Source organism: Manduca sexta, chromosome 10, assembly GCF_014839805.1.
Source record: "Manduca sexta isolate Smith_Timp_Sample1 chromosome 10, JHU_Msex_v1.0, whole genome shotgun sequence".
NCBI lineage: Eukaryota > Metazoa > Arthropoda > Insecta > Lepidoptera > Sphingidae > Manduca > Manduca sexta.
The window spans coordinates 6,575,320-6,588,876 of NC_051124.1; the positions used below are offsets into that span (position 1 = coordinate 6,575,320).

At 35.4% G+C, this 13,557-nt stretch overlaps 1 protein-coding gene across 3 annotated transcripts in view; it reads left to right on the plus strand.

Annotated features, from left to right (window-relative positions):
- LOC115455785 (cytochrome b5 reductase 4) overlaps positions 1 to 13,557 on the plus strand; it is a 64,319-nt gene that overhangs the window by 47,082 nt on the left and 3,680 nt on the right. For all 3 annotated transcript variants that reach the window (XM_037437057.1, XM_030184491.2, XM_030184493.2), the window contains 4 exons: positions 11,385 to 11,531; positions 12,054 to 12,122; positions 12,194 to 12,828; positions 13,014 to 13,230. In XM_037437057.1, coding sequence (XP_037292954.1) covers positions 11,385 to 11,531; positions 12,054 to 12,122; positions 12,194 to 12,828; positions 13,014 to 13,230 — 1,068 coding nt within the window. The remainder of the gene's footprint in view (positions 1 to 11,384; positions 11,532 to 12,053; positions 12,123 to 12,193; positions 12,829 to 13,013; positions 13,231 to 13,557) is intronic.

A 13,557-nucleotide genomic window follows, 5' to 3' on the forward strand; every position in this document is an offset into this window, starting at 1 on the left:
ACATGTCGCATGTATTATGAAGTAAGTGTCTGTTATCGCTACCTATGATTGAGACGGACACTATGTAGATTGTGAAGTCGGATTTGTGGATCTTATACTAAATACTTTTCCGATTAAAACAACTTAATATTATAATCAATCGTAAATCGTTATTATTCAATAGATAATGATTAGTGGTTCATAGCTGACAAAGCAGTCCAATAATATAATAGATATTATAATAAATATCCAATTATATTTAATACACTTAGGTAGATGGGTATAATAAAATTTAAGACATTACTTGGGTATATATATCTTAAAACCGTACTTATTCTGACTATTACTATATGAGATGGCGGATAAGAAAATCTTATTTAGTGTTACAACGCAGGACATGCCAAGCAAAGCCAGCCATGCAGTCACGTGTTAAGCCAAGCCAAAGCCAAAGCCAAGCCAAGCCAAAGCCAAAGCCAAGCCAAAGCCAAAGCCAAAGCCAAAGCCAAGCCAAAGCCAAGCCAAAGCCAAAGCCAAAGCCAAAGCCAAAGCCACAGCCACAGCCACAGCCACAGCCACAGCCACAGCCATAGCCACAGCCATAGCCATAGCCACAGCCACAGCCAATGCCAAAGCTAAAGCCATGCCACGGAGGTTGAATGCCGCAACTTCCACTCGAGCCAGCCAGCAGTATATATTGCCTATGGTTCGCCGTTGATTGTTCGTGACATGACATCCAACTGTTAAATGACGGGTATAAAAACCCAAGGCACTAATTTCAATGGACATTCAATTGTGTGCACTAGTATAAGGCGAAACGCTGTCCGAATAATAAAACATAATCTCTGAAGTAATTTGCATTTATATTTCTCCCTTCTGTTTTACTCAGAAGTGGGATATGAACAGTAATCGCCCTAAGGAAACTGGCAATGGCGTTCGCCCGCCTGGCTGGGGGTAAGAACAATACAATACCAGCGAAAATGAAGATTATCCGCAACCAAAAGCAAAAGAATTGGTGAAATATTTGTTAGAAAAGTCACAAAGGCGCTATACGAACTCGATCAAGAGAAATAACCGCTCAGTCTGATTGACATTTCAAAGGCCACCGTGCGGCGTCACTTTTTTCTGAATTTGATTCTGATGAGGAAGATTGCACGGTATCTACGTGGTTAAAAAAATACAAATTAAGGGGACGTACACGGCTAGAATGACAAAATAAAAGCCTTTCATCTGCAAGACGAACTCCGCGGCCAAACCCTTATGATGGCAAGTAAAGAAACCTTACCAACCGGTACCTCGATGATAAAGTCCAGTCCATGTGGTCGGAAACAGCGAAAGAAATGTTTGCACAACGCCGCGTCTCTACGACCTGCGAGATATTTCCTACTCGTTACCTGCTACTTTACTCCCGGGGAAGTGAGGGCTACATGAAGATTGTCAACACTGGGGATAAGAAGATCAATTTTGAAGTCAGCGAAATTCTGTTGCGAGCTGAAAAGTGTGACGAATCATTAGCCAAGCCAGGTATGTCAAGCCAAGCCATTGTCTAACGTTTAACCACTAGTGTTTTTAATTTGCGTGTCTGAATCAATCAACTCAGTCTAAGCACGATAAGGCTAGTGCGCGTATTGATAAGGGTAGTGCTAAAATTAAATTATTTCGAAACGTCGCAAAAGCTATCGTATTCATTGAAATCGTGATCTTGTATTAGGCAAGCGCCTTCAAGTAGCAGTGCCAAGATTAATTTAAAGCTATATGACTTGTAATCGAGCCCCTATTTTATAACTAAAGTTGTCGGCAAAGACAGATACAAGATCGGGGCATAAAAAAGTTTAGACGGTATAAAATCTTTACAGGTCTAGTTTCTGCAAACTCTGCAACCATATTACGCACAGCTCTTGTATCCGACAGTGCCAACAGCTCTTACGACCTACAAGACACTGAAAATTTGATTGATTTCTAGAAAGCTAATCGTGTTCATGTGTCCCATTGCGGGAGCAATTGTTACAGGATGGCCGACTGTTACAACGCAGGACATGCCAAGCAAAGCCAGCCATGCAGTCACGTGTTAAGCCAAGCCAAAGCCAAAGCCAAGCCAAGCCAAAGCCAAAGCCAAGCCAAAGCCAAAGCCAAAGCCAAAGCCAAGCCAAAGCCAAGCCAAAGCCAAAGCCAAAGCCAAAGCCAAAGCCACAGCCACAGCCACAGCCACAGCCACAGCCATAGCCACAGCCATAGCCATAGCCACAGCCACAGCCAATGCCAAAGCTAAAGCCATGCCACGGAGGTTGAATGCCGCAACTTCCACTCGAGCCAGCCAGCAGTATATATTGCCTATGGTTCGCCGTTGATTGTTCGTGACATGACATCCAACTGTTAAATGACGGGTATAAAAACCCAAGGCACTAATTTCAATGGACATTCAATTGTGTGCACTAGTATAAGGCGAAACGCTGTCCGAATAATAAAACATAATCTCTGAAGTAATTTGCATTTATATTTCTCCCTTCTGTTTTATTAGTTAAAAGCTCATGTCTTTGACATTCTCGTCCCGTAGGGTCGAAAGAGTACAATTTTAGGGACTCGAAATCATATTGTCTAATTTGCTTTCAGAAACTCAATATATAAAAATAAATATCGTTTTACGATTGAGTCTCATTAAAATCTTTTTTAATATGTACCAATTAAATTATAGCTACGTAATCGTACTACGTACTATTTTTGACACTAACTACTTTAGATGTAAATAAATAAGGTAAAAATTATACGAAGAATCGTTATAACTTTGGAGTCAATTTAAAAAGACGAATTTTCTAATATAAAATCAATTATTTCCGAAGATCCTCCAGTAGTCCTTGTACCTATGTAAATGGGTATAAGAAAATACACCTACCACATTTGTGAATTCATCTTTTATTCAATGACGAAATATCAATCGGCTCAGAAAGGCAAAAATAGAATTTATTGGATGTATCTGATCATTGCACGACACGACCTCGCGAATCTAAAGGGATTCAACCTTTGTGTTAAAACGAATCTTTTCGCCTCAAATAATACAATTGTGCAATAACATTTCTTATTTTTGTGTTTATAGATTGTGTGATCCAGATGAATAAGACGTAAATCTGGCTCCTGAAGTACTTTGTCTAATTTAGGAAAGTAATTTTATATTGTCAGAAGGTCTGATGATAGAAAAACATAGTACTCCCATAATAAACTTAAATACCTACCTACTTTACGAACTATAAGTATTCGATGAAACAATCACTCTGATACAGTATTTTGCAGATAGTCTTTACATAAATGGAAAGGCGAATGTGTTGTAGATATTTTTATATATAGAGTGCAGAAAGTATTTCTTTTTTTAATTTTATAATCCAATTAATTTCCACGAAACTCATACTTCCATTCAAAGCAGGGATATAAAGTTTCGTAAAAATAACTAGAACTTGAAAAGTACGAGCTTTCAAAGTAAATTTTTGTATTTGGGTATGTCTTATAAAAAAATCAAATAAAGGAAAATTGTAGCATTAGATAATAATTTGCAATTATCAGTTTATTTTTTACAATCCATAATAATATAATAATCCATCAATGATTTTTATCGTATACCTACGAGCATTATCATTGATTAAATGTATGACTTACATTTCAAATATTTCAGCTTTTTAAATTACCTGCTAAAGATATTTCAACCTAAAACCACGATCAACGTTTAATTACAAGTTCTCTAAGTTTTGATTTAAAGCAAAAACTTTTCAATTTGTAAAGTCCAACTTATTTCCGACATTCGATCGCCGTTTCGTTATTTAGGTCGTGGTTAACTGAGACCTTCCATTTATTTATCCTATTTATTGATTCTAGATTATAATTAATCGAGTGTCTAGGTATAAAAGAAATCGTGAAGTCTGTGAAGTATATGTTTTCAAATGTCATAAAATAAATGAAACTGCATTGACCTGAATCGTAATCAGGAATAAAAATAAAAACAGAAGGCTACGATACAGATACAACGAAGACAATAGAAACAACATCCCAGACTATTCTTTGGCAGTGTATTTAATATGACTTGAATAAAAACCAAGCAAGCCGGCCTTTTATTATGGCAAACAGAAAACAACCGACATCTGAAGGAGAGATCCTAATAAAGCGTCTTTCATGACTGTGTTGTACGCGTCCAGTTTTTGTTTCGGGTTGAAACCTTTCTTTTTACTGTCCAGTAAAACGGTGGAACGTTCGTCCATCAGTCTTGTAAATAGGCTTCGTGACGCTTTTCCTGTTCAATTCTGTCGCCCACATTTTATTGTCTGCATTAGATGAAGCTATTTTTACGATTTCGTTTCTGATTTGCGAAATACCTATTACGAAAGTTCTTCGTTTATATGATTTTCATTAACTTTATCCTGTAAGAGCAGATCTTAATTTAGATAGTAGTCGCATCTTTTATATGATCCAGACTCCAGAGTAATTCAATTTATCACACACGCTGGAAATTCTTCGAGCATATTTATTTTAATGATGGATGATCTAATGCACACGATATTACATAAATTAATACTAGGTAGTGGTTGTAGTCGGCAAATTGTATGATTTTCCGCTATACAAAATATTATGTATTTCAATAATTTTCGGTACAATTTTATTCCGACGCACGCTGGCGCTTTTATGATGGTAATGATCATAAGCAGGTTAGTTTTGTTGGAGCAATGAAAATAAATGCGCTGCCTGAGCGAGCGTATCCAGCGTATCTTCGGCATTTTACAAATTAGCAAACATTTGAACGCAAACGAAAATGTTTATATAGAAAAAAATACGAATTTACTGACTTAACGATTGCGTAGGTGGTGCAGTTGTATAACGTGCGCGGTACCATCACTGCTCTGAAGTACTGGGTTCGAATCCCGAGTACGGAATACACCTGGTTGCACCTGTGCCTACTCGGTTAGGGAAAAGGCCGTGATGTTTTTATTTTTTAATAATATGAATTTACGACGAGATATACATACAAAACATTTTAAGAGACTATTTATGACATATCAACAAATACATTACATACATTAAAAAAAATGTAATTGAAGTAACTAGTAAATATAAAAACAAACAAGTTCATACAGCCGCAACCTTTATCTTAGCTTAAATTCACTTCGCTCTCCACCCTAGCGGGCGTGCGCCGCGCAAAAGCTTTGACGAAATTGAAGACATTCACGGTAGAGCGGATTCACGGCTTTGCAACTAGTTCTCTGCGTCTTAATGCAACATGCTTAAATCATCTTAAGATATAGTTTAGCAAACATTACATGCACTCAGCGCTAGCTTTGAAGGCATACACTTAAGTTAGTAAAGCAGTGTCGTAAGCTAACACAGTACATCTTAGTAATAATACTGAATCCATTGCAGTGTATTTAAAATATTTACGTATTTTAAAACTCATAAAATATGTATGAATTAATATTATTACTTAAATGTTTAGTGTATTTTAGCTGCGGTAACTTACTAGATCTGTCATGACTGATAGGGTACTAGCTGTTCTGAGGTACTAGCACAATGTCTATTTATGCTTTATTATGATATTTACGTCTAAATTCAGAGGCTAGCGCCGTGCTTGTCGCTCCATTTAGTTGTATTATATAATGCGTTCTTTTTTTTGTTAAAGTCCCCTCGCTTTAATAAACAAAACGCTTGTAATAAAAAATAATTTGGCTAAGGAAAAATATTTTACTTCACTCCTATTATTTCTTGGAAAAGGCCGGCAAACGAGTAAGTAGGTCATCTAACGGTAATTGGTATGTGAAAATGTAAGTCTCCATAGACTTACGTTGGATGGTGGGTAGGCGGCGGAATTATTAAATATAAATTTGGATTCCCGGCAATCAGTGTAACAAACAAAATTCATTACAAGTGAAACAACATTTTGTACGTCAAATTTATTATAAGCTAACCCGAAAACACAATATCTTAAGTGTAATGGACAATAATTTTAAATGAACTTTCTCGCAAATAAATTGTCGCTCTCTGGGTCGGGATTAAGCAATCACAGAAGTAATTTCCCAGTCTGAAATGGGGTGTTTGTAAACATGAATTAGATTAGCCATTGTTAATGCACAGGTGCCTTATGATACAAGTTTGTGCCGTAAACTATAGCTATGAATAATATTTGCATTGTATGAAATCTAAAGTAACAAGTTTAATAGTTTCAGAGAATGTTGCTTGTTGGTTTTACTTAGAATTCAGTATAAAACCATGAATAATTGGGAAGTTTAATATAAAGCTATAAATATACGCATTGCTATTCCAAGTAAATCAACTGGAATTATGTAACTAAAGTCTTGGTCGGACTACGCTAGTATTTAGTCGAGTAGTCAGTAATTCTGTAATTAAATGTGTCTGAAGATTGAAAATTTTGTCCAGTAGTTTAGTGTAGATTATTAGACTACGCTAGTATTGTAAGTAAGTAGCGAGTAATTTGGAAATTAAACGCGTCTAAACGCCGAAAACTAAGTCGATTAGATTAGTACAAACACGTTTAGTTACTAAATGCATCTAGTTCAGACTACATTAATATTGTGATTAACGACTTACAATACTATGGTAGTCCGAACTAGGCTTTGAATCTCAGGATTTAATATGAGTGAGTCACTGAGTAAGTAGGTTTTTTATAATCAAAGTAAAAATTAATATTATGATTTGTAAGCAGCTTTCTTTTTTTCCTACGATACCTACAACTCTACCTCATTATGACAAACGGAACTCTTACAAGATTACTTTGTTTTTTTCTGTCAGTCTGAACGTGTTTTAAAGATTTTTCTCAGTAACAACTTATGGATACTGGCGTTACTAGAACAATGCGAAACTTACCTTACTTTCAAAATTCTTTTGTTTTATCTCTGAAGGTATTCGTGTGTGTCTAGAAATGGCAATAATGTGATATTATTTACGTTAAGTACTGAAAAATAAGACAATTATCCTACTTAAATATCAACGACATCGATCATTACCTAATTTTAAACGTTTTTTTCTAAGATAATATTTCAACCCTAGTTGATATGAAAATATGGCTACTTAAGCAAATTTTGGTCTAATACCTGGTCAGAATTCACCGACGCGAAAAATTAAAATCGACGCTCTCGTCCGCTAAAAGATTTTCCTTCAATTTTACTTGAATTTACTTTGAGTCCTTGAGGGTGTTTAAATTCGTGTCCCGGGAGGAACCACTTAATATTAAAGGGACATTGGTAATCTGGTTTAATTACCTTAGAGTAATACACTGTTGGTCGGTCACTTTGTCCTTGGGCCCTTGTAATTTAGAATTTAATTAATGCTAGTTCAATATTTGTTTAGCAAACCTAACAAACCGCGAATATTGTCACATAGAATCTTTAGACGTAAAGTAAATAGTACTCAAAAGCCTGTCTAAATAATTCAAACCTCAGCCAGCATAAATAGACCGATGGTTGATTTAACGACGAACCCTTCGCCCGTAAAATAAGAATAAGCAAACGAGGTAAGTTTTTCCATTACGAGAAGTTTGGTCGTCTTAAATAAATTTATAATAAGTAGCAAACCTTTTTCAGAAAAATAATCCACGCAAAAAAGGACATTTTCGGAGTAGACAAAACGTGGCGCTCCACTGAGATCGCGCTGAAATTCTGTTTTGTGAAATTGAATCCAATTAAGTGACAAATCATAAAATGTTTGTCGACGCTCGCAAATATACGTAAACACGAAAATTTGTCTGAGGATTACATCCTGTTTTTTCCGCTTCGTGTTATTTTATATATTGATTCGGCATTTATTGCCTTTGTGTTAAGGATATTTATTTAAGTGCACCGTAATTTGTATCGCATTAATATAAAACAACTACGGCTCAAACTTTATCTACCACTATAATTTAAGCGGGTACTTTCCAACACGACTATACAAAATACATTTGCCTCGAACGTATTCATGTTATTTAGGGTAATCGAATCGCACGCTGCGGTTAACTAAATTACACGTCTCTGCGATCCTGTCGGTGATTAGGTAGATATTCTGTACGTAAATGAAAGCAACGGGAGTGTTACATTGGCTCTTGTTACCGATGAAAGGTATATTATGTAGTTACCTGTATGCCGAATTAATTAAGTCAATATTGATTCAGCGGAATTTGCACAGACTATTACGCTTGTTAGCAAACAGCGCTCCCTAGTCACACGTGTGTGGCGATGTACGGCTGTGTTTACCATTTTGATCAGTAATATTTTGATCAAACATTACAACACGTGAGCATAGGTCAGGTATTGAACATTATTTCATCAATTCAGATCACATATGTTATTGTAATAATTTCCATGGTGATTATAAAAAAAAACAATTTGCAGCAACCTATAAGCGGCTTGGAGTGTATCCGCAGTATTAATATTTTCATTAAGCGAGATAACCTGCCGTTTTCCTCGCACTAAAGGATCGTTCTGGCCATTACACGTCCCTCCGCGCTGATACTAATAATTTCATTACTCTGCTGTTTTATCAACGTGCTTAACAAAACCATCAAATTTATAGATACTTTGTCGCAAAAGTAGCCTTATGTCTGTATATATCTGTTTGTATGAATATAAAATTCTATCACGTGTTTTATAATTCATATCCATTATTATATCAATTATAATTATAGTTATTAAACAATTATTGATGTATTAAGTAGAGAAATAGATAACTGGTGATTTAATAAAAAGTTAACAAAATAAATGTAGAACATTTTGCTTAACATTATTTATTTGATCAATCCCGGCCACTAACCTATCGTTTCACTAGCTATAGTTAATAAGTATGTTTGTGTGTGTGCGTGTTTTATTTTCTTCTACTTTAATTTTACTTTCGTGGAGTTTAATAAAGACTTATCTATGTTAACAGGATAAAATACAATAATCCGTCCAGTCGACTGTGCCCACGCTTGAAACAATTACAAAAGCGATACCCGCTCGTGATAACCGCAAAATTACTCGCAGATAAAAAACTTCGTACTTTATAAAATTAGTTACGGACATATTTGATTGGAATCTTGTAGGAAAAAAGGGAAAGTTCGATAGAACTTCGGTCAGCTTTGATTTATCGATCTGTGTCCATCTGTTTTTCGTTGGGTTTCTCGTTATCGAGTAATGGATATATTAGGTAGACATCACTAGTCGTGCAGAGCGTGTACATACGTGATTTTGGTAAACTTGTCATAGTGCCCAAGGTGTTGGTATGATAAAGTTTAGGAAACAAAGTTTATGAATATACGCATCGTATGTATAGGTTCGTTTGCGTAACTAACAATATAATCTATATTAAAATTTACTAAGTAGATGAGAGAAATATATTTTAGAGCAAATCACTTAGTTTTTTTTCGCTTTGGGTCAAGTCCCACCATTCCGCTGTTCACTTTTTATGATGATAAACTACGTCCGACTCCGCCACGGTAACCTTGAGACTACAATATAAATGAATATGATTTCAAGGCATTTGAAATGAACTGAATAAAATGGTTGCTATCTAAGCATTAATTTGCCTAGATTGATTTCAGTGAGTATTTAAGGTTTTAATATTTTCGTTTTATGGTCATAATATATCGACACATACAGTGACAAACGCGTGCACACATTTTTCGATCAAACTGCGATTCCATCGATACCGACAATTCAAATTCGAATGTACTATTTATTCCATACAACGAAAATCGATTGAATCTGTACAATTTCGCAACACATCGCACTTTGTCAATGAGATTTGAAATGCACTATTCAAGTGTAGTAGAGTTGGAAACTACTGTACGCGGCATTACGATGGCAATCTCTACATCGTCGAGGCCTATATTTTGTTCTGTTTTAATAACATTCTTAGTTTCTTTATGCTAATTATAGATATTATCAAGTATTATTCTCCCGCCGTGTATCAGGCGACAGATTATTTAACAGTTTGTGAATAAAAAAATCGCAGTTGCGTAATGAAATTTACACAACACGTATTTTTTTTATGAATAAGACTATTTATTTTATTTTACTATGGTAAAATATGTCGTATATTTTTTTCAATATATCTTCAGTTTAATATTAAGTAAATGCAGCATGTGTAGGCAGAAAACTCATTACATATAATACCTAAGCATTGCGCATAATACATTCAAAGTAATTTCAACGTGTTATTACTTTTATTACAAAATACCTTTGGGAATATATAGTTCAGTGCTAAGAAGTTCTTATGAAATAATACGAATGAATATTTTCTGCGGGTTGTGACATAACAGGGCCTGAAATATTAACAGCAGAACGTGAGAAGTCACTTTGTGCGAGAAACAGAGTTGCGGCTAAACGCGAACCATAGAAGCAAGCATAATTTTTTTATTGTTTTAATGAGTGCATCAAACTTTTAACGGCTTGAAAAGTCTTGTATTATATAGGTACATAAACTAACTATATATTTTAATACATTGGGGCTTTTTATTTTCCTGATTAGACTTTGGACTAAAATAATATGCCTGATAGTCTGGGTAAATATGAAATTACTTTATTTTTTACTAGGTATAAAGAGGAATTATTTTTTATATTTTATTCTCCGCCGAAGTTGTCTTATTCTTCATATTTATCATTGTGATCTTTTTACCCAATTACGTTTTGACATATATTTATTATTTTAATTCGAACCAGTAGTTCCTGAGATCAGCGCGTTCAAACAAACAAACTTCAGCTTTACATAATGGTATAGATTATTTATTATTTTGGTTGTATTATTTAAGTATAATAATATATATTATGTATATAATGTTATATATTCTTATGTATTTGTAAGTATATGTATGTATTTGTCATATTATATTTGCCTTGCACAGTGTACACCTTTTCTGCCTTTTCCTTTCCGCCTTCATGTTATGGTTGTCTGTAAGAAAATGTCTCGAGAGATAAAACGACCAATTGTACTTTTCTTCTAAGTGAATATGTTTTTTTATTATGCACATGTAAACTATTATAAATATCTACATTCTAATATGACACCTATTATAGCAGTAAATAAATTTTGCATTTGAATAAACGACGTTAATACTATTAATACCTCTTTTATCCACTGCCTTAACGCCCAATTTGCAGCTCAGTCAGCGTTAATCGTCACATAATTGACAATAGCTATTAACTGTACACTATGGAATTACCACGTAGGTAGAACTCATACAAATACATGAGAATAATACCGACACATACTATTATATAGTCAATAATTTCAATGCTTTGTGACAGGCTTGTAGGTTCGAATTTTTAATATTTGTAATTGATTAATTGTTAAACGTACTAAAGAAATAAATCATAACTAATCTACTTACACAAAACTATCACATTTGTTTACGCGCCGACAATTTCTGTGTAATTCGGTAACGGGTGAGAATAATAGTGATAATTTTGCAGGCAATCCTCGTAACAAATGCGCTCTCCAACCGGGCCACAGTCTGATGGACTGGATCAGACTGGGCAACTCCGGAAAAGATCTCACTGGTGTCGGCGGCCGCATTCGGCCCGTCACGCCGTCGGAACTCGCCTTGCACAACAAACAAGGTACGTCTTTATATCTAATCCTACTACTGTTAGCTATAAATGTAAAAGTTTGTGTAGTGTTGGTTAGATACGTAGAAACTAGTATTAACATGTATATGGGTTATTTTCTACGTGATAGGTACACAGTAGGACTTTTATTCTGGGAAAGGTCTTTTACGCGAATGGGGCAACGAGATTACCTAGTCTATAAATAATCATCATTTTCAGTTCTTGGTATTTTCGATCCTGCTTTATAAATATAACAGTTCTATTTAATTAATTTAATATTCCAGTGAATACAGAATACTTTAGAAATAACTGGAAATAAAATATTGTTACCATGGGCAGTCGCTGATTAAAGCGCGCACCTGAAAGTGGAAGGTTCGGCGATGGAACGTTCTCGAAAGATCTCGATGTAAATACTAGCACGTAACAATACCTATACTTTGTTTTTAAGGTGCTATATCTGTTAACAAATGGAGCTCTATTACTAATTTCTGTGAAGACGAGTTGTGATCAAGTATCCTATTAAATTGATTGCAGATGACGCTTGGCTGGCTATCCGTGGGCGCGTTTACAATATCACACATTATTTACCGTATCATCCTGGAGGTAACATAATATCTTGCACTGTATATGATAGTTTAATTTCATTGACTATAAGTTTTATTAATTTTCCTTAGGTCCAGAAGAACTAATGCGTGGTGCGGGAATAGACGCGACGCAACTGTTCGACAAGGTTCATCCTTGGGTGAATTACGACTCCCTCCTAGCAAAATGTCTCGTAGGTCCATTACGATACGACCTGCCCGACGCTGAAGAATTATTCGACATATCCAATCCATCACCAAAATCAGACCGTCTTAGAGAGCCTTCCAAAGCCCAAGAACTAGTTAGAAAATCTATGGAAAACTTAGCAAATTGTATCACTCCTGTACGAAAAAAAATAACAGCCAAAAGTGAAGAGAATGTCAAAGGCAGTCCGCCGAGTAAAATTATGCAGAGCTTAGTACAATCTAGTGACTTGCCCGTATCTATAAGTAGGAGAGCAGCCGCGAGTCCGGCAAAAAGAAGTGATAAAAGTCCAGACATGCCGCCGCCTCTGAGACACGATTGGATACAAACGTCAACAAAACTGACTATCTCAGTATACACGGGGCCGCTAGCAAATCCTGGAGGATGCGCAAGAATTACCGAAAGCTTCCTTTTAATAGAAGTGGCGACGAACGGTTGGCTTAGGACTCTAAAAATAACACCTGAAGCGAAATTGCGCGAACCTTTACAGTTGCGAGTGTTTGCCGAGAGTGGAAAAATAGAGGTGAAATTTCTATTCGTTGATCCACTTCAACCCGTTTTGTACAAACTCAATAAATCCAACGTCGTTTCTGAATTTTGAATGTAAACCTGCTTTTAGAGCTTGAATTTTGTATTAAAACATGCAAAAATCATTCGTTAAAAAGTACGTTTTTATAAAGTGTAAGTAATAGATGTTTTTTTTTGTAGGTAATAGCTTATAAAGAAGAAACAGGTGTATGGAAAGGTTGTGGAGAAGTCGTTATGGGCGTCCCGAGTAAAGTGTCGTCGCCTCGAACAGTTGATTGTCGAGTGATGCGAGTAGGCAGGGTGTCGCATGACACGACCCTGCTCTCCGTAGCGCCTAAAGCTGGACCCGTGGTTGTACCTCTAGGACACCATGTCAGAGTGCACAGACAAGTACAAGGCAAGTTTACAAAACATTGGAAAATGTAATAATTATGAATCACTGTAAGGATTTGTCAGGATTTGTTCATTTATTTAGGTACTCTAAACGCTTCTGTCTTTCGATTATATAGCTTTGCAGATTTCTTTTGCATTTAATAATAATTATCTAATTAAACTATCACTACATTAGTAATAATGAATCTACTTCGTATAATTGCTTCGAATTCGTGTAAAAAAATAGTTGACAAAATAAACGTAATATTTTTATATATTACTCTAGTAAAGCCACATTTCCACATCAACCATTTAATAATGTGTAGGTAGTTATTATCCCGGTAATTAGTAT